Here is a 19,640-nt window from a genome sequence, read left to right on the forward strand (position 1 = left end):
GGGGCCTCACTCTCCTCCCAGCCCTGAGTGGGGTCTTGGAGTAAAACTAATTTTTAAATGCTGTTATTGATTTTTCCTATATCAATATAATATATACTTTTAAAAAGATACATATGAAAACAGAAAATAGAAGTAACTGACATACTCAAACTAATATATTTCTGATTTGCAGTATTACCTGATAATACTTTTCAGTTTGTGGGAGAAGGAGAGGAAAAAATAGGTTAAATTACTTTAATGCAATATTTATTAGCCACAATGTTTATTAGCCATTAAGTTAAAAGTTGTTTTGAGTACTAGTGTGGGGTACATGTGTGTATCTGTATCTCCAGACACTCTATTCTCAGAAAATGAAGAACATTTTCAACTCATATCATTTTTAGCAATTCTGTAACTCCTTTTCAATATGTTTATTATACGTGTTAGGAATTTCATTGTTATACATATTGTCAGTGATCAAAACAATTTTATGTCAATTATTTGTTTTACAGACGAGAATAGATAAGTGTGCCTATTTGTATACATCATAACATTTTTGACACCATCCAAAATAATAAACAATATTTCATCATGTCAGATACTGGTTTACCTTAATGAAAATCAATACTTTAACACTTTTAAATTATTTTTTCCTGCATGCTCTTTGTTTTAATATGCTGAATATCATATTGAGATTACTTATGTGTGCAGGAGGCATAATGCAGTCAGCATAAGCCATCCAAAGCGCAATTGCCTACATGGTAGTTTTTCTAGTGTAGTCCTCCAGTGTCCTGTTGTATGGATTAGAATGCTTTGCAGTAAAAAATGACATTTCACGCATTGGGAACATATATCTTCTTGTTTAGTCTTGACAATCTCTTGCTTTACACACACTGAGTGATTGATTCTGCATTCACTGCACACCAGAATGCCCATTAATTTTAGGTGTTCAAGATGTAGGATTTAATCCTTAGTCTGCAGTTTGTAGTTTACATGCAGGATTCAACATAAAATTAGGCATTTTGGCCTATGAGCATCATGAAAATATGTTCTGTTCTCATGTTTAATATCAATTTAAATTTGGAGCAAGCAATTTTCTGAGCACTCCAAAAATCAGTCTGCAACATTTCTATTGTTTATCACAAATTTAAGGTTCAGCCTGCAATTGGTCTATGACCACATTGCACTGTCTGTGTTCCTAAATCAAATTTGCTTCTTAAGAGCTATATATATACTAACCTTACCTAGGAATTGCATGAAAGGGATTTTATGACAGTTTCTGGTTAAAGGTATTGGATGTAGTTTATCGACTTTTTAGGGCATAAAAGACAAATTATTTTTTCTTCATAACCATGAATTTGCTTGCAAATGGGTGCCATTTGGGCAAAATAGATGTTGTAAGATTGAAAAAGATTAAAATCTAGGTATGTGCCCATTATTATGCTAAATATATCGAGTGTCATTTGGTCAGTGACATATTTAGAGTTAGTGGGGCCCTGTGCACAGCTTCATTTTTGGGGGGGCCCCCCTTGGGATCCAGCCAAGAAAAAGAACATTCGCTCTTATCTCCCCCGTTTTTTCATTATTTTTTTCTTCATTTTCCTCCTATAAGTAATGGGAAGTAAATGAAAATAAAGTGAGGGACCTTGATTGGGACAGGAGGTTGGGGGGCAGGAGTGTGGAGGACAGGCTCTGAGAGTAAGTTTGGGTGCGGGCTCTGGGCTGGGGCAGGGGTTGGGGTGCTGGAGGGGGGCAAGGGGTGGTGCTTAACTCGGGCAGCGCAAAGGGAGAGGAGGCAGCGGCAGAGCAGGCAGGGAGCTGCCTTAGCCCTGCTGCTGGCATGTCTCTGCATGCCCCTTGGGGGGGGAGGGCAGCGGGTCTCCTTATGCTGCCTGTCTCTGCGTGCCCCACCCACCAGGGGTACACAGAGACATGCCAACAGCAGCCCGCTTCCAGGAGCGGCTTGGGGCCACCAGCCATGGCATGCAGGCAATCTGCCGGCCTGAGCCCTGCTGCACTGCCGGCTGGGACTTGGGGGCAGGCTGTCAGATATGTGTCTTGCATTTTGGGGGCTCCCTTGTCCTTGGAGGCCTTGTGCCACCACGGTTTGTTTCATGGTAAATCTGCTCCTGCATCTGGTGCATGTGTATATATTTTTATTATGATAGTAAATAACAAATAAACTAATTTGCCACTGGTATTTTTAACTTGAACAAAATGTTAACATTGCAATAGCTAGCATTAAGCATATCAAAATAACTGCATAAGTAATACTTTAATTTCTGGTATCTTTAATAGGATCCACTTAACCAGAAATGGAGATTCTAAAAGTCCTCACTAAAGTGACTTCTATGAATCTTCCATCAGAGCCAGTAATGTAACCAGTAAATTGGAAGTTAATTACAGATAAAAATAGCAAACTGCTCAGTTCTATTAGTAAAATAAGATGTTTTTCACAAAATTCTGTGAAGTGCATTTTTTTTCAGATTAAAGCAAAGTAGTATGAATTTAGCAAATGGGATACTAAAATCAATCCTTTTAAAAACACTAATTTAAAAGCTCTGTCTGAAAAATCTGTTATAATAGAAATGAATGAAGCAATTAAAACCTGAAAAGCAGGGGTCTTTAGAGTTGAAAAGTCCTAATGGAGAGTATTTTAAGTTTTTGAAAGAAATTGGGAAAATATTTGGATGACATTTTTTAATTACAAGTCTCGTCTGAGACTACAAGAAAAAGAGAATACTTTTACAACAATTATCTGGAAACATAAGCTCATTGTGCCAAGGTGATATATACTACTCACTTGTCAGTAGATGTAAGGGAGTTTATCATCTATTTTAGGTACTTACGTAGTCGCTATTATCATATTATCTGTGTCCCTCATGATCTTTATTGTATTTGTCTTCATAGCACACCCTTGTGAGGCAACCAACTACTATTATCACCATTTTACAGATGGGGAAATGAGGCACCGACAGACTTAATCACTTACCCAAGGTCAGACAGGAGGTTTGTGGCAAAGTGGGAAATTCAACCTGGTGTTCCTGAGTCCCAGGATAGTGCCCTAACAACTGGCCCATCATTCCTCTCCTTAGTCTGATACTAAACCTCTAATTCTGCAAGATAATCAGTGCAGATGGTCCCTTGCATCTGTATAGAGACCTACTGATGTCACTGGGTTCTGTGCAGGTGGACCCTTGTACTCATGCAGAGCTCCATTACAATCAATGGGTCTCCATACAGGTAATAAAGGATCCTCTGCACAGATCAGCCTGCAATATCAGGGACTTAACTGGTGTAACTCATACAAAAAGGGAGAAGTGCAGCAGGAAAAGAAACTAAGACAGAAGGATACATTCAAGCAGTTCTTCTCTCCCACTTTAATTTAACTTTCTGTCGTTTAAACTCCTTACTCCCACTTACTTATGTGTAACTTACAGCACCACATGACTTTTGTACTTTGCCTCTCTTCCTTAATGCAAATACTTATTGATTTTGAATAGTTTTGGCCTTGATAGAGGATATGTACTTCCCCAGTACCAAAGGGATTAAACATGATTAATAAGTCAAATAATGGACAATGTTATTTTCATTATTTATAAAGTATTATGATATACATGACTATTTATTTATATAAGTTGCTGGGGTGGCCTTCTTAATTTGTACGCTTTTATAATTAGATACCAAATAGATATTTGATTGGACCAAGAGGGTAGATCTGAGAGAAGCTCTTGTCGTCTACCCAGGATACATTGCTATATGCAGGCAAAATACAGTAGGTCAAAGAACTTCCATAAAAGTGAACAGAGCAGGGGTAGGCAACCTATGGTACGTGTGCCGAAGGCGGCACATAAGCTGATTTTCATTGGCACTCACATTGCCCAGGTCCTGGCCACCAGTCTGGGGGGCTCTGCATTTTAAATGAAGCTTCTTAAACATTTTAAAAACCTTACTTTACATACAACAGTTTAGTTATATATTATAGACTTATAGAAAGAGACCTTCTAAAAACATTAAAATGTATTACTGGCACGCGAAACCTTAAATTAGAGTGAATAAATGAAGACTTGGCACACCACTTCTGAAAGGTTGCCGACCCCTGGAATAGAGCATAAAAAAATAAAGAGAGCATAATAATCTGGAGAACAAGTTTACTGAGCCCTTGGCATTGCTCCTTTCTGTAATTGTTTATGGTATTGTTTATGTATAGGCCAACGATAGCAGAGATATTTTAGGAATGATTACAAGGAAAACAGGAAAAGATTGCATTTTATTCAGATGATATACTGATTATAGTTAGTCCTAATTTGCTACTAAATAATTTAAATAACTTTTGTGATTAAAAAGGATCCTCACATTTCTAACAACTCACTAGTGAATACTGACTCTAACCAGTTCCAGCATCCACTGAAATGAGAACTACACTTCCATTTTATTTTTATATATTATTGTTCAGTACTATCATATAATGCAAACATTTCCAGAAAGGGAATATATTCATTTGAAACATGCACCATATCAACCTTATAAAATGTTATAGGCACATTTATGGGCTTGTTAGTGATTGTTTTCCTGGATCAGTGGGTGAACTAATGGAACTAAAGACACTTGAGGTTAAATAATGCAAATTCCCAATGCTGAAACAATGCTGATTAAGTCTTTTGAAGCTACACCCCCCTGAAGCAATAGCCTAGACTGGTTTGACTTGGTTTAAGATGACAAAGCAACAAAGGACTTGAAACTGTATAAAATATCAGTCCTGACCTTAGTATATGGTCTTTAACACCAGGTAAGCCAGGCTGTTATACCAATAAAAACTAGCAGGATCTTATTAAAGGGGACAAGACATTTGTCACATTTATTAAAATACCATAATAAAATAAAAGATAACAGCAAACAACGTTGTTTGGCTACTTATTCCTATATATCCATCACACATCATTCATATAAGTTCTGTGTAGATATTATAGTTACCAGCCTAAAGTTGCTTGTGACAGAATACTGGCCAGGTATCCTGTACACAAGATGGAGCCGAGTCCGGGTCAGGTGCACCTGATGCTCCTGGAGGCTGCAGCGAACCATAGACTCAAATCCTCAGTCTTCAGAGTCCAGCTTTATAGGATTTCGCCTATGGAGTTGCTTCATTTCTGCTGTTGTAAATTAATCAGCAGGCGGCTGGCTTCATGTTGGCAGCAGAATGTTACCCAAAGTCTCTATCTCACCCTTCTTTTTCACAGACTTTTAGTTTGGATTCAAAGTCTATAGGTCTTGCTGTGTCACGCTGCCTTTGGTTGGATTGATCACCCGTCAATTGCAGGCGTGATTTCAGCCTTGAACCTGGCTTTGATCTTCCTTCTGTTGTCTTCTTGTCCTTTTCTTTTTAGGGGATGCTTTTTACTTTGTTTCACTGTTGCCTAGGTCTTCAGCCGTTGGTAGTTGAACTTCACCTCATCAGGACAGGCTGGGGCTGGAGGTTGATTTTATCATCCATACATGCCTCATTCATACATCTAAACTAACTAATAAGATTACAGCAGGGTTTGCAAAAATGAAGGTTGGAGGAAGCTTTTACAAAATGGAGTGAGCGTTTTAAAATGGGGTTTGAATTACAATATGACAAACAGTGAACAGAAGTTACAATGCAGGCAAGTGTAGTGAATGGTGAACAGAAGTTACATTAATAAAGTGAACAATTAAAAACAATTTCATTTATCAGTTCTACAAGGCATGCAGAAAAGCTGTTTATTGTTTGTAAGATGTTTTGTCTTAAATACTCTGCTTCTAAATAAATAGTACTTTGCTTCATGAACCTAGCCTGGTCACTGAATAACCGTTATTGCCCGGAGAGACAAGAATTGCAGCTGTTGAAGTCCCCACCTGCTGAAGTGATCACAACGAATTTCAAGAGTCTGGAGCCTAAAACCCTTGAATGGAGACAGACATTTTGTCAGATCCCATCCTGAGAAAGGTGTCAGCTAGACTAGACATCTGACACTTAAGTGGGGTGTGCTGTGACAGCCCCTCCAAACTATATTTATGCTAAGCCAATAATTGTGTGTACATCATTTATACAGCACACACACAAGCCAACTGCTGCATTAGATTCCCAGCAGCCAGAGAGAACACTTACTGTGCATATCTAATCTTTTCCAGATGGTGTTAATGTCTTCAAAAATAGTCCATTACTTTTGGAACTATCACTATTGGAATACTAGGTACTTATATAACCCCCATCACTGTAATATGTGCACTTCTGTAACCTTAAAAAGTGAAAAGGCTCAAAACTTCTGGCATTTCTACACTAGTCTAGACTAATGCACCAGGAGCAACTCCATTATGTACAAGAGTTTAAGCTTCATTTTTATGATGCTCATATATAATGAAGGGAATTTAATAATTTGCATTAGTCTATATAACGAACAGTTTTAGTCAGGATTTCATTTTTTCAGCCAACTTGCTCTTATGGTTAAAGCTGAAACAATGTCAAAAATTATTTCTACTCTAACTACACTGAGTTATAGTTAGTAGTAAATCATTACATAAATCCAATTAATGTAAAATCTTGGGATTAAAATATTTTTAAATCCACTTTCATATATAATATGCTACTAAAAATTGAGAGAATTCAGTATGACCTGTAGGTATCAACTAGATAAGTCTTACAAAACAAACAGGAAGAAAGCTATATATTATATGGGAACAAATGCCTCATCTTAAAATAAATCATAGTTATGATCCCCAAATCATTTAAACTTTTAATGCAGGATATTTGGAAACAATCTGATAGAATTCTATGTTCCTTTGAGGCAACAGGCTTTATAAATTTACTTTTTTTCCGACTGCAAGCAATTTTTGGCCACATTTGGAGGAGGTACTTTACCAGTCAAAACTATCTGGGATAGATTATACAAAATAAAATGACTCATGAAACTGAACTCAACTTTTTTCAGATCACATTCAATCCTGTGAACCTGGTTTCCTTTAGAGGAACAATAAGAAATACTGAATATTAAACTAAAAGGCCCAACGACCAATATTACAGCTTGAAATCCATCAGTTAAAGCCCCCTCAGTTAAGGAACAATCAGTTAGTCCTTTTAGGAATTACCAATGATATTCTGGGATGTGTCAGAGAACTGAGACTATTGAATACAAAGGGCAGTAAAAAGGCATATCACCACTTATACAATACCTATCTGGCTGTCTACCTTAGATGAAATTCCTTTAGCATTGAATGAAAAGTTAGTTCTTCTAAGTTGTAGGACTTCAACGTATATTTGTTTCACATGGATTTTTATTCCATACTTAATGGGTAGAACTTTAAGTTTGGGCTAGGTTTTTTTTGTTTGTTTTTTTACCTCTCCCAATAATTTAAATGTCTAGTTTGTCAGTACTTAGTGAGGAGTATTAAAAAGGGGCACCGCACATTGATTTAGATTTATTCAGATTTTTTTAAGTATTTTCATAAATTTTAAAGCAAATGGATACAGCTGTTGGGAGTGGTTTAATCCTTCCCTGCAATGTCAGAAAAGCCAATCAAGCTAGGGCATGAAACAAAGAAGAAACTGTTTAATGCCCTTGGAATACAAAAATCAGTCAAACAGCCTTAGTTCAGTGGAAGTGGTTGATTTAAAGATGTAAGAAAAAGTAAACTATCTTTAAGATACAAATACCTTCCTTAGGGAGGGTCATGTTACTTACTTGTGAGAAAATAGCTTATTTTGATATCTTAGTCATTTAAACATTGGCAATTAGTTTAATATAACCTTCCAGAAAAGTATACACTTTCAAATAAACTAACAGTATTTACTACAAATTAGAAGTACTCTTACTGCTTACAGGAGTATTAACAAAGCAGCCTTAATGGATATTATAAAAAATTTAATAAGTCAAAAAATTATAGATAATCTTGTGAGACAAGTATACTTTCATTCACTATTAGAATTTTAAATAAGAAATGTTCTGTAAGGGTGTTCTAAACTTCTGAAAGGCTTTATTTTTCACAGTAGTGTCATAACTGTTACTTACCAAGTAGCCAAGTATAGGCTCTAGACTGATTTAAAATATTTAACTTCTGTCAAAAATAAGTGTATTTAGATGTTACTGATGAAATAAAATACCCATTGCCATTCTTTTTACATTTTATTCTGTAATACAAAACAAAAAGATGTAAGAAATACTTTAATTCTAGAATTAAAGTAATAGTAATTCAATGTAAGAGGTCGTACGTCAAGTATTAAATTTTATGACGACTGAGGGCCTGGCTCAATAAGTAATATTTCTGGCTTTTCCACTGTATAAGATTTGTAGGCTTTCATGAAGTGGAAATCCAAATCTTTCATTGAAGCAGGTCCTATATAATCTATAAAATGCTTGATTTCAAGTTCTATTTATCTTTTTCTTTTTGTTCTTTTTCCTTCTTTTCACGCTCAGATTTTGCTTCTTCCTCCTCATGTTTTTTTATCAACTGTTCCACCTCTTTTTGCTTTAGTACTCTAATTGTTGTCTTTCCATTCTCCCTTGTCAATGTTGCAATTTCAACTGAAACAGACAGAAAATATTTGTATTGTTATTTTTACCTTAAATCAGTAATATTTAATAGACAAGGATTTTTATGGTTAGGATTGTCAAAGGAACCTGAGGGAGTTAGGCACCAAACTCAAAACAGTCTCCTTTGAAAATCTCAACTTAAGGCCTTGATTCTGTCACCACTTTTGTACATGTGTTCTTACTCATGTGAGCAGTAAAAAAATAAATGGACTACTCTCATATACAGGGCCGTCCCTAGGGACACGCAGGGCCCGGGACATAGGCACCAAGTTTCTATCTGCTGGGGGGTGGGGAGGGTGTGTGTTCCCCACCTACCCATTCCTCCACACCCCTTCCCCACGCAGTTCTGCCCCCTCCCACAGGCACACTGCCCCTCGCTCCTCTCCCTCAGCACCTTCAGACACTGGGAAACAGGTGATCAGCGGTAGGCGCTGGGAGGGAGGGGGAAGTGTTGATCAGTGGGGCCTGCCAGTGGGCCAAATGCACTGGGAGGATGAGGAGGAGGTTGGTCGGCGGGCTCTTCCTCGCCCCCCCTGCCACGAAGCAAATGGCCCTCCCAAAGCACAGGGCCCAGAGCGGTCACCCCGATTCACCGTAACCCCGGGATGGCTCTGCACATATAAACAAAGTTAAGCATGTGCTTGTTCGCAGGCTCAAGGTTGAGAATTAGTAATTCCTGCATCTGCAAAACTGGCCATTGTCCACTGAAACTGAGTGGCAATATAAGAGAGAAGGTGGGAGAGGTAATATCTTTTACTGGACCAATTTCTGTTGGTGAGAGAGGCAAGATGGTGCCCCTTGTGGCTCAAAAGCTTGTCTCTCTCACCAACAGAAGTTGGTCCAATAAAAGATACTACCTCTCCCACCTTGTTTCTCTAATATCCTGGGATTGACACGGCTACAACTATCCTGTGTGGCAATATAATACATTAGTTTGTTTTCTAAAACTCCATTATCACTGACTTATATTTGACTAAAAAGCAATTGTTTGAAACATATCCAGTTTATTGTAATCTTTTTACAGCAAGTGTTTGGGTTGTTCAGCAGCAAGGAGTTAAAGCAGGTTCACCTTTAAATATGGGAGAGCAATACTGCTTACCTTTCTCTGCAGAGAGTTTACTAACATCCATGGTTTTGTTTAGCACTTTAATGGCCAAAGCAAGTGCAGATTTCAAGGTCATTGCTCCTTCTTTATAGTCTTGTTTTAACATTGACACAGCTGCCTGTCAGACAAAGAATGGAGATTTATTTAATGCAAAACAATGCATATAGGCAATTTAAAGTTCTGGTGTCAGTTGTCAGAGATCATTAATACTGCTGGCATTAACATTCCTGTAGGAAATGTTTTACAACTATTTCTGCTTGTGGTAGTAATGAATATGGAATTGTGGTTAGTACATGGTTTATCATGGACAAATTCATTTATTTTGTTTTATTAAGAAAAAATCTCTTACAGCACTATTATTCCCAATGCATGTGGCTTTCCATCCTCCATAGTTTCCACTAGGATCACTCTGATACAGCTGAAATCCATAATGCTTATCCCAGCCAATGTATAGCAATGAAACACCAAAAGGACGTTTTCCTGTTAAAACACAAGGGTATTAGTGATCTAAATTTAGTAACTAGATTGGTCCCGAATGCTGCTTTAAAAAAAAAAGTCAAGGAAAATGTTAAATCCTTTCCTCTGATCTAGGATTTAATAGACTGCTTTGTACTTCTGGTATTTTAGATAAGCTCTACTATAAATCCTTTTATTGTTTCCTTCTAAGATGTGAGAAAGAATACTGCTGTAGTCTTATTTCAATCTCTTACCCTACCAGCAATTTATTTCCATGTAAACAAACTGGAATTTACCACCTTAGTATCTTAAAACAAATCTTCTATGACCATCATTAAATTTTTAGCATAAGAGCTCCAGAAACCAAAGTACATTAATGGTCAAGTCACACTACAAATATAAGGAGGTTATCAGCCAGGTAGGGTCTTCTGCATTTTAACACTTTTATTGCTTGTGTTTGTGGAAACACCACAGTTCTATGTATTTGGAAACACTCCCCAGGCTATAACATTGTTATCTAACAGTCACAAAACCATGTTGTCTGATCCACATTAATAATTTTAAAAAGTATTTGAAGACGGATGCCCCTAGCCACAGCTGCTAGTCCATAGTTACAGTGGTACAATATATGGGTCCTAGATTTAATAAAATAAATACACACACACACACAAAACTAATTGCTTCCTGTTGGGATTCAGGGCATCACTGTGATCAAAAAGCCCTACATCTCAGCCACTAACTTTTCAACAGTGATTAATGGCTGTCTATACCAGCATATTTAGTATCTATAAATTCATCATCATTTCAATGCCATCATTTGGAAACAAAAGTTAATTCCTCTGGCAATTTTTCAGGGGTCATTTGTGCTTAGTAATTTTATAGGCCAGTAACCAAGTATTGTAAATAACTTCATAAAACCATTCTTTAGACATTTAAAACTTCCAGTATGTTTCATTTTTTTAACATAGAATGTCAGGGTTGGAAGGGACCTCAGGAGATCATCTAGTCCAACCCCCTGCTCAAAGCAGGACCAATCCCCAGACAGATTTTTGCCCCAGATATCTAAACGGCCCCTCAAGGATTGAACTCACAATCCTGGGTTTAGCAGGCCAATGCTCAAACCACTGAGCTATCCCTCCCCCTTATTACCTCCAAACTGTGTATAAGCTTGCTTGATATCACATAGTGCTGTTACCAACTGCTCACAAGGAATTGGTTCTTGATACTGCAATAGATACCTAATATTCAAAAGAAATAAAAAATAATAGATTTTTGTTTTTTCAGCTCCATAATTCAGGTACAGAGCTCAGCACAGCAATGCTTAAGATATTATTTTGATTCACAGTTCTATCAGAATGAGAATGGAAATCCCAACACACACACAGTTGGTATCACAGCATAAAGTACTAGGCCTCCTTATTATTTAGTAATTCTTACCAGCCAATTTGCAATGGGGGTATGATAGCAACCTCCACGGAAACTGTACTTTTTTGCAACAGGGGAATGAAAAGTAAAATTAGCTAGTGGAAGGATGAGAACAAGCAGAAGATAATACAAAACAAGTCACTGAACAAGATCCCTGGCATTGATGTCTTTATTACCAAACTTTCGAATAGAAAATGTGTGCCAAAGTTGTTTCACAAGACTTAATAAAAAACAAATCACTTTGAATTTTTCCATAATGATTAGGTTGTACATTTGTCACAAGAGTGAGTGGGCTCAGTATATTACCTGATGATGGCCCATGAACAGAGACCAATGAATCTGGAACAATCTTTTTGGAGCAGGATAAATTAGGAGAGAAAACATGTTGGCAAGACAGGTGTATTGTAAAAATTAAAAAATGAAAGCAGCATGAATCTTACAAGGATGGCTATAAGAATGGAACAACAAGTTATCAGTTATCCAAAAAGGACTGAGGTTAGCAATTTAGTGAAGAGTACACATGCCTGTAACTTTAAATTTCAACACAATTTCTATTACTTGTGACATTACCATCACAACGTCTGTAAATTTACTATAAGACTACAGCTATAATAATAAATTAAGAAAAATGTATTAAAGTAATGAACCAGATCCTTGGGTATAATGAAAGTGTATCCTTTCACAGGTCTGGGTGTAGTAAGCAAACGTACTTTAAAATATATGAATGGCTTTGTACTCCATGAGGTGATATGGCAAATAAAATGTTTCTTTAAAAGAAACCAAATTTATATTTTAGAACACTTTCTGTAATTATATATTATTCCATAATTAAGGAATCAGACAACCTTGAAGCTGCACACGTTTATTAGGTCTTTACCTAGCTATCCAGTAGTTAAAAGTGTTTCATTTTAAAAAAAGGACATTTCTGAAGAAAGTACACTAACTACCTCTAAAACATTAACAATAAATTGATTAGCATTTCACTGGAACAGGGTAAATCCTTAGTGGATGTAATCCAACCATTTTTGTTATCTATTTTATGCAATGTAAACAAACGGGGAAACTATACTGTTTCCTTTATTGTTCTAAATGACTAGGGATTCAGCTATAAACTGGAGCTGTCTGGAATACATAAGATAATGTAAAACACAGTTTGACAGATTGTTATTTTCCATTTTCTTGGCCTGATTTGTCAAATCATCTAAAACTGAACAAATTCATCATCTTCTGCTAGTATATTTAATTAGCCGAATAGTGTTAAAGTTGGGTATATGCTCCATATATATAGGCCCCCACAAAAAAATAAAAAAAAAAAGAGAGGCTCACATGCAAGGCATTACATTTTATAACATGTATACAATTGGACCAGAATGGTAAATATGGATCTGCTTATTTTATAATTCTTAAGTTAATTTGTTGACTGGTACCAGGTATTCATTAAACCATTGGTTAGGTTCTGGTAAATATTAAAGCTCTTTTAGAGCTACTCCTTTTAGTTCACGTGAGCCAACCACACATGAAAGTAAAAGCAAAACTTTATTTAGTCAGGGGCAAAAATGTAGAACATTTATTCCTTTTGTTTGATTAAACTTTAATACATATACAGAGAACAAAAAGAGAAGCATTTTCCTTGTTAGAGGATTAAATTTGAAGTCAGGGTTAGTCTTAAGTCCTCACTGTCACACGTTACAGCTCTTAAGTAAAGCTACAAAAATATCTATAACCATACCTTTGTGCAATAAGTCTCAGTTCATTTGTTAGAACATTAGCATCTGAAGTTATCCCTGCAACACTGCAAGCCATATCCCTGAAATATAAATACACAACTTCACTGGGTTGTTATTAATTCCTGAGCGATAGTTATATCATTACGCAACGCTGTAGAGGAAGAACAGTTTCATACCTACGATGAAACCCACACACTGTAAAATAAAAAAGGCCATAAACTCCTGCCACTGCGTTATGTCAGATACATGTTGTAACCACTCCCATAACAGCACAGTAACATTCTGACATAACCTTTTACTCGGGTCAAACATACTGTGCAATGACCAACTAAAACAAAACTTTAAATTATTATTAATAGAGATTCTAGAGGATATTCATTGTGTGCACAACTGACAAACCAGTTAATTGTTATTGGAAAAACTATCTGAGAGAAACAACTGATTCAGATGAGAACAGATGACAATTTTCTTAACTGTATATATTTTTAGCAAAGAGTATTGCAATATCCTTAACTGCGCCAAGTAGCTTAAATTTAGTGTTTCTCCTGCTGAATTTGAGATGACTATAAAATATCCACTGCTCAAGCAGACAGGATCAAATGCATAAGTAGAAAAATAATCCAGATAGTGAATTTAGAGAGAAAAAGTAGGAGTAGACACAAGTAATCACTCCTTTGATTGTAGGTAACATGATTCCTGAATAACCCAGTTCTTTTCCCCTGCTAAATAAGACCCTGGCTGCCCCAGGATCAGGGCAGAAAGGGAAGGGGGAAAGAGGGCAAAGTCACTTATGCCTCACGTGCACCAAGCAGAACTCCAGTGAACATGAGTATCCAGACCTTTATTGGGCAGAGTGGAAAACAATCCACAGTATGATTCTTGTTGATAACATTGGTAACACAAATCTGAATAATTAGAAAAAAAGATTGAGAAATGGAGATATGGATCACCTCTACTACAGTTATGTCACAGAATATTAATGCATGCTTTACTCATATCCACAGAAAATACGAAAGACAAAACAAATGCATGATTTGAAATGTGACTTACAGCCTATACAAACTAAAGATAACATTTGAACAAGACAGGGACCAATGTTATTTCAGAAATAATGTACAGAATTGTTCAGTTTTAAAACAGAACAGAAAGCAAAAGAAGAAAAACAGGAAGTGGAAGGTAATGTATGTAACAGAGTGCACATCACTGAAATATGAAAACCTATAAGCAATAGAAGCAACAGGTAAATTTGTTCACAAGTAAATCTGAAAATGAGGAGAAATGAGGAAATCAGAAAGCAGAGCGTTATCACATAAATGCTAATGCAGTGATAGCACCCCGTATTGGGAAATACCAGCTCTGATTACAAGAAACATTCCCATATTAGCTTTAACATATGGGTTATTCTGTCTAGAAAAGAAAGATTTTGCTATAACCATAATTTTTGAGAGCTGTTAAAGTTAACACAGATAAAATAATTTCATTCAAGAACTCAAAACTACTCAGGTTGTTTGAATGACAGAGGTAATTAAATACCCTATTAGCAATTATAACAGCAGCGAACATATTTCACCAACATCTCAACTTACTCATTAAGCTTGTATATTTTCTCTGAAAAAAAGACTTCATCAAGAAGCTTGTGGATGTTGCGCCGTTCTGCTGCTAACAATACACCATCGTTTGCTAAAATTCCCAGGCAAGTGCCTGCATGTCCAATTGCTTCCATAGCATATTCAACTTGATACAAGCGACCTAGAAAAAGACATTTAAGTTGGTAAATTCAGTCATTTAACTCTGAAGAAGGTCAATCCTACAAGGTGTTGAGCACCTTGCACAACATACTAAGCATAACTTAACTAACTCTCACTGAAGTCATCACATCACAGGATCAGGTCCTAGGTTTGTCACTGATGGCAAGTTAATTGGTCAGAATCAAGTAAGAAATCCAATGAACACACACAGTGACAGGTTCAGATAGAAAAAAGATTTGCCCTTGCAGAGAATTTTAAATGCAAGTTATCTACAACTGTGGTTCTCCATTGGGGATCCATGAACCAACTCTTTCAGGGGGTCCGCGGGACTCTGCAGATAAACCCCAGAGCCTGAGCCCCAGCAGCTCCCGCAGGGGCTGAAGCCAGGAACTGCGAGGTTGAAGTCCCAATCCTCAGCACCCCCAAAAGGGCTGAAGCCTGGAGCAGCAGGGCTGAATTCCAGAGGGGCAGAAGCCCTGAGCCCATGGGCAGAGTTGGGAGGACACGGGTGCTGCATCCCTGAAACTAGAGTGCAAGAGCAGGGCAGTCCTGGGGCAGCTCCACCCCTCTCTCCCAGCCAGGTAAAAGGTGGGAAGCCAGAGCCAGGCAGTGTGGGACAGCTGCTGCTCTGGCTGGTGCCATGGAGCAGGCAGCTGTGTTGTTCCCTCATCTGCTGCTGCCGCTAGTGCAGGTGGTTGAAGCCGCTCCTTAGCTCCCAGCCCCTTTGCTCACACAACTGGTAAGAGCCGCCTGGGCAAGGGGACCTGGTTTCATGGCTGGCAGAGCCCTCAGGGAACAGAGACTGCAAGGAAGGCCTCCTGGCACACAGCCCTTAGCTACCCTCCTCTCTGCACCCTGAGCTACTCCCCTGCCAGTACACAGCCCCTAGCTACCCCCACTCCCGGCACCAAGCTACCCCTCTGCCCGAATACAGCCCCCAGCTACCACCTCCCTGCATGATGAGTGGTTTTCAAACTTTTTGAGCTGAGCCTCCACCTCTGAGTTATAATTTTTGGTTGCAGCTCCCTCCTCATCCCCTTCCCCCCAATCCAGACAGGCGGGTGGCCTGCTGAGGAGAATTAGAGGTGGACGTGAGGCTCCCTCCCCAGACTCCACTGGGAGCTGAATTGATTCCCCACACCCCCGAACCCTCTCTCCCCACTGGGCTCTGGAGTTTTTATACTATGAGGTGGGGGGCCTAAGAAAGACAAGGGTTGAGAACCCCTGATCTACAAAACTAACTGAAGCAGAAACTGAGACAAAAACCATGGATTTTTCAAGATTCAAAAAGGAGTTTTAGACACTTCTATGAATAAGTAGCATCAAATGTTACACTAGGTAGCATACTATTATATGGGCTATTAATATTCATGTGCCAGGGCTTAGCCAATAGCCGGGAAATGTTTTTCTCGTCATTCCAATGCCTAGGACAGTACTGAACAATGGTTTGAATTTTGGAAGGTTAACATCTTCCTCTGATGCATTCAGCATTAAACACTGTTGACAAAAGGAAACAGGATACTGAGTAAATAAACCTTTGGATCTGTTCCTACATGAAAATTCTTATGGTTTTGCAATTCACACTTTTGTACATTGTTTCTGGAGTTATAAGGATGAATGTGGTTGTCTTTCTGGAAACTGGGAGTGTAACAAGGCTGGCACAAGCAACCCTCTGGCTGACATAGTTTACTGCAAAATCTGACTGAATTTTGCCCAAAGCTGGACTGAAAAAACACACCCAAACTTACTACCGAAAGGGTGGTGGCAGTCAGCCCCTCTGGGCACGAGCATGTAATTCACTGCCAATGGAACAGGCAAGAACCATATATAAATTAAGCTGGAGATCCTTCAAAAAGAAATGTAAAGATACAGGAACTTTTATACTTTATTCTTAAAATTATCTCAATTTGCATTAAAATTAAAAGCATATCTCCACTATGGCCATGAACTCCCTTATAGTTTGGGGTGTTCCTCTTAATGTGAAGATCTAATTTCTGTGTTACAAATGAACTCAGGCAAATTGTCAACACTCAGGACTTCTACATATTTCAGTTGCTATTTAAACTTTTTGGGGAGGCATAAGGAGAGAAGTTGATTGGTCATGTGGTTCCCATTTACAGAACAATACCTTCTGGAGAAAATATAGTAGTTCTGGAATCATATCTTCGAGACTGTAACAAAAACATAACAGAACAACTCGTTATTTTTTCCCCTTTAAACAGAAGAAACTTTATTCAGTAATATTGTCAATCATGTTCAGCAGTAACATAGTGATTTCAGTTTAATATCAGTGAGACGTACAGCATTACAGGTAGTTTTGTTGTCATTATTGTATAAGTTACCTTTTGTTTCTAGTCAAGGGATGAGTGCTCAATTTACATTTATGTCAACACTTTTTCCTCTTATCCCTATCCCAATCACTGTCTTCCTCACAAAGCTTTACAACTAATGCTGTAAACACTTCTGCACATGCTTAATTTAGGAAAAAATCTCAATTTAAGGTGGGTAAAGTTAAGCATGTGTATAAGTATTTTCAAGACTGGGGCCTCTGTTATTTAAAGTCATTTAGCTGCAGAGAGCTTAATGATACTGCTGAACTCAGGCACAAAAAGGTCTCTTTCATGCATAGTAACTCACCATTTTGCTTGTACACTGTTGTTACACTGTAAAAAAAAACAACAACAGTCACTATAAAGAATAGGTTTGTAGAACATAACTACATATATTTATCACTTAGACACTGAAAAATAATGTACAAAAGTACTAATTACAGTAATTAGCTCAATTACAGAACCTCCATTTCTTTATTATTCTAACAGAAGGGTCTTTTAAAATGTGGCAGTTAAGTTTTTAATATACATGAATCTCAGTGAGGAGGTATTTAAAAGGGGGTCGTGGGAATCACCTCGCCAGGTGGTAAGTAAACCTGATAAAAAAGATTCCTTTTAATGCATTATGTCAAAGTAGACATCGTTGTAATGAAGGAGATCAGTGCCTGTACCTACTGGGCGAGTGTTGAGGCTGGGGGAGGTTTCTGCCCCTCATTCTCCCTACAAAGTCCATATTTCCAGAAAGAGAAATCTGGGGACAGACAAGACACCACTCCCTGCACGAAAGAAACTTGGGCGCTAACCCCCGCACCACTTAGATCCCGGCCCACTGGGGGCAGGGAAGGGGGAGAGGCAGAGCCTCCTTACGCCCCGACCTACCGAGAGGGGCTGGGGACAACCACCCTCCCGTGAGAGGCTATGGGGTTCCCCCGGCCCAGTTCGCGGGCGGCTGCACTGCAGAGTCATCCCCCTCCCCCCGCAGCACGGGAAGGCCCCACCGCCTCCCAGTTCACCGTGGTTCTCCTCGGGCGCCGTCTGGCCCTACCCCGCCCCTCGTGCGGCCGCCCCGCACTCACCGTCGCGCTAGGTGCACTGAGAGGCCCGTCTACCGGGAAGAGACCGTCCTGCCACCGGCCACTGACTCAACCCCTCACCGGTAGCCAAAATGGCCGCCGCGCACGCGCGCTAGCATGGCCTGGCCCACTGACCGGGGCACTCCCGAGTCCCGGCTCAGCGAGGCGGGCGGGTGAGCTCGCTGCCTGCGGAGAGAAGATCTAGCGGGTGATTGGCCCACTCCTAGCCCGGGCCTCTTGGTTGCGCTCTACGAGCGGCTCTAGTGGCCAGGGACCTCCGAGCTGGAGCGGGGCGCGCGCGGTCACACTGGCAACGGCTGGGCTCCAGCCTCCTCAACCTGTCTCTTGTTTCAACAGCTCGGGCTCGGGCCAAGGCCCCCAGAGGCTTCAGGGGGCCTGGGGCAAAGCAATTTCAGGGGCCCCTGCCACAAAAAAATTGCAGTACTATACAAGACTATATTCTTGTGGGGGCCTCTGCAGGGACTGGTGCAAATTGCCCCACTTGCTCCCCCCCAACGGGTGGCCCTGGGAAAAATAAACCTGCATCTTGGCAGAAACCTAGTTTTGACAAAACTTCATTACAAGGGCTCACTGGTTCTCAGCATCAGCTAGCGCTAAAAGGCACTAAAGCTCATTAAAAGGGTTGGACAAATATTTTCCGTCAAAGCTTTTTCTGGATCGAAAACTAGGGGTTTTTAAAAAGCAGAAGAAAATCATAGACAATGTCTGCTTTCCTTCAAAATTTGTTGTGTTTTTTTTAATTGAAAAGCTGAAATTAGTCTGCCAAAACCTGAATATGGTTTGGGGTTTCAGAAGTGTGTGGCCAAATATTTGCTGCTTGCTGTGTTTTGATTGTTTAAAGAAACAATAAAAAACAATCCAAAACTTTGGAACCAACTCAGCATGTGACAAATGCCTGAGCCCATCCAGTCAGAGATTTTTCCAGGTTTCTGATACTCTGCTGGCTTCCTTGACTCATATCTGTCTCTATAACTTTGGGTTCATTTAGGTTAGAACATAAGAACAGCCATACTGGGTCAAACCAAAGGTCCTTCCAACCCAGCATTCTGTCTACTGACAATGGCCAATGCCAAGTGCCTCAGAGGGAGTAAACCTAACAGGTAATGATCAAGTGATCTCTCTCCTGCCATCCATCTCCACCTTCTGACAAACAGAGGCTAGAGACACCATTCCTTACCCATCCTGGCTAATAGCCATTAATGGACTTAACCTCCATGCATTTATCTG

General features: G+C 39.1%; 1 protein-coding gene across 1 annotated transcript; it reads right to left on the minus strand.

Annotated features, from left to right (window-relative positions):
• Nucleotides 1-8,107: 8,107 nt before the first annotated feature.
• Nucleotides 8,108-18,497, minus strand: PSMA4 (proteasome 20S subunit alpha 4). Its single transcript, XM_032763067.2, has 9 exons — nt 18,396-18,497; nt 17,627-17,652; nt 17,118-17,160; nt 14,828-14,990; nt 13,244-13,321; nt 11,239-11,327; nt 9,983-10,113; nt 9,628-9,751; nt 8,108-8,519 (listed from the first exon to the last, which is right to left on the minus strand). The coding sequence occupies exons 2-9, from the start codon at nt 17,627-17,629 to the stop codon at nt 8,365-8,367; spliced, it is 786 nt and encodes a 261-aa protein (XP_032618958.1). The 5' UTR covers nt 17,630-17,652; nt 18,396-18,497; the 3' UTR covers nt 8,108-8,364.
• Nucleotides 18,498-19,640: the final 1,143 nt, after the last annotated feature.

The sequence above is a fragment of the Chelonoidis abingdonii genome, chromosome 9, assembly GCF_003597395.2.
Source record: "Chelonoidis abingdonii isolate Lonesome George chromosome 9, CheloAbing_2.0, whole genome shotgun sequence".
NCBI classification, from domain to species: domain Eukaryota; kingdom Metazoa; phylum Chordata; order Testudines; family Testudinidae; genus Chelonoidis; species Chelonoidis abingdonii.

Coding starts and splice junctions, on each gene's coding strand:
- PSMA4 (XM_032763067.2), bottom strand. Junction 13,322..14,827: donor AAAATATACAAGCTTAATGA/GTAAGTTGAGAT, acceptor TTTATATTTCAG/GGATATGGCTTGCAGTGTTG. Junction 11,328..13,243: donor CTGAGACTTATTGCACAAAG/GTATGGTTATAG, acceptor TTTGAATATTAG/GTATCTATTGCAGTATCAAG.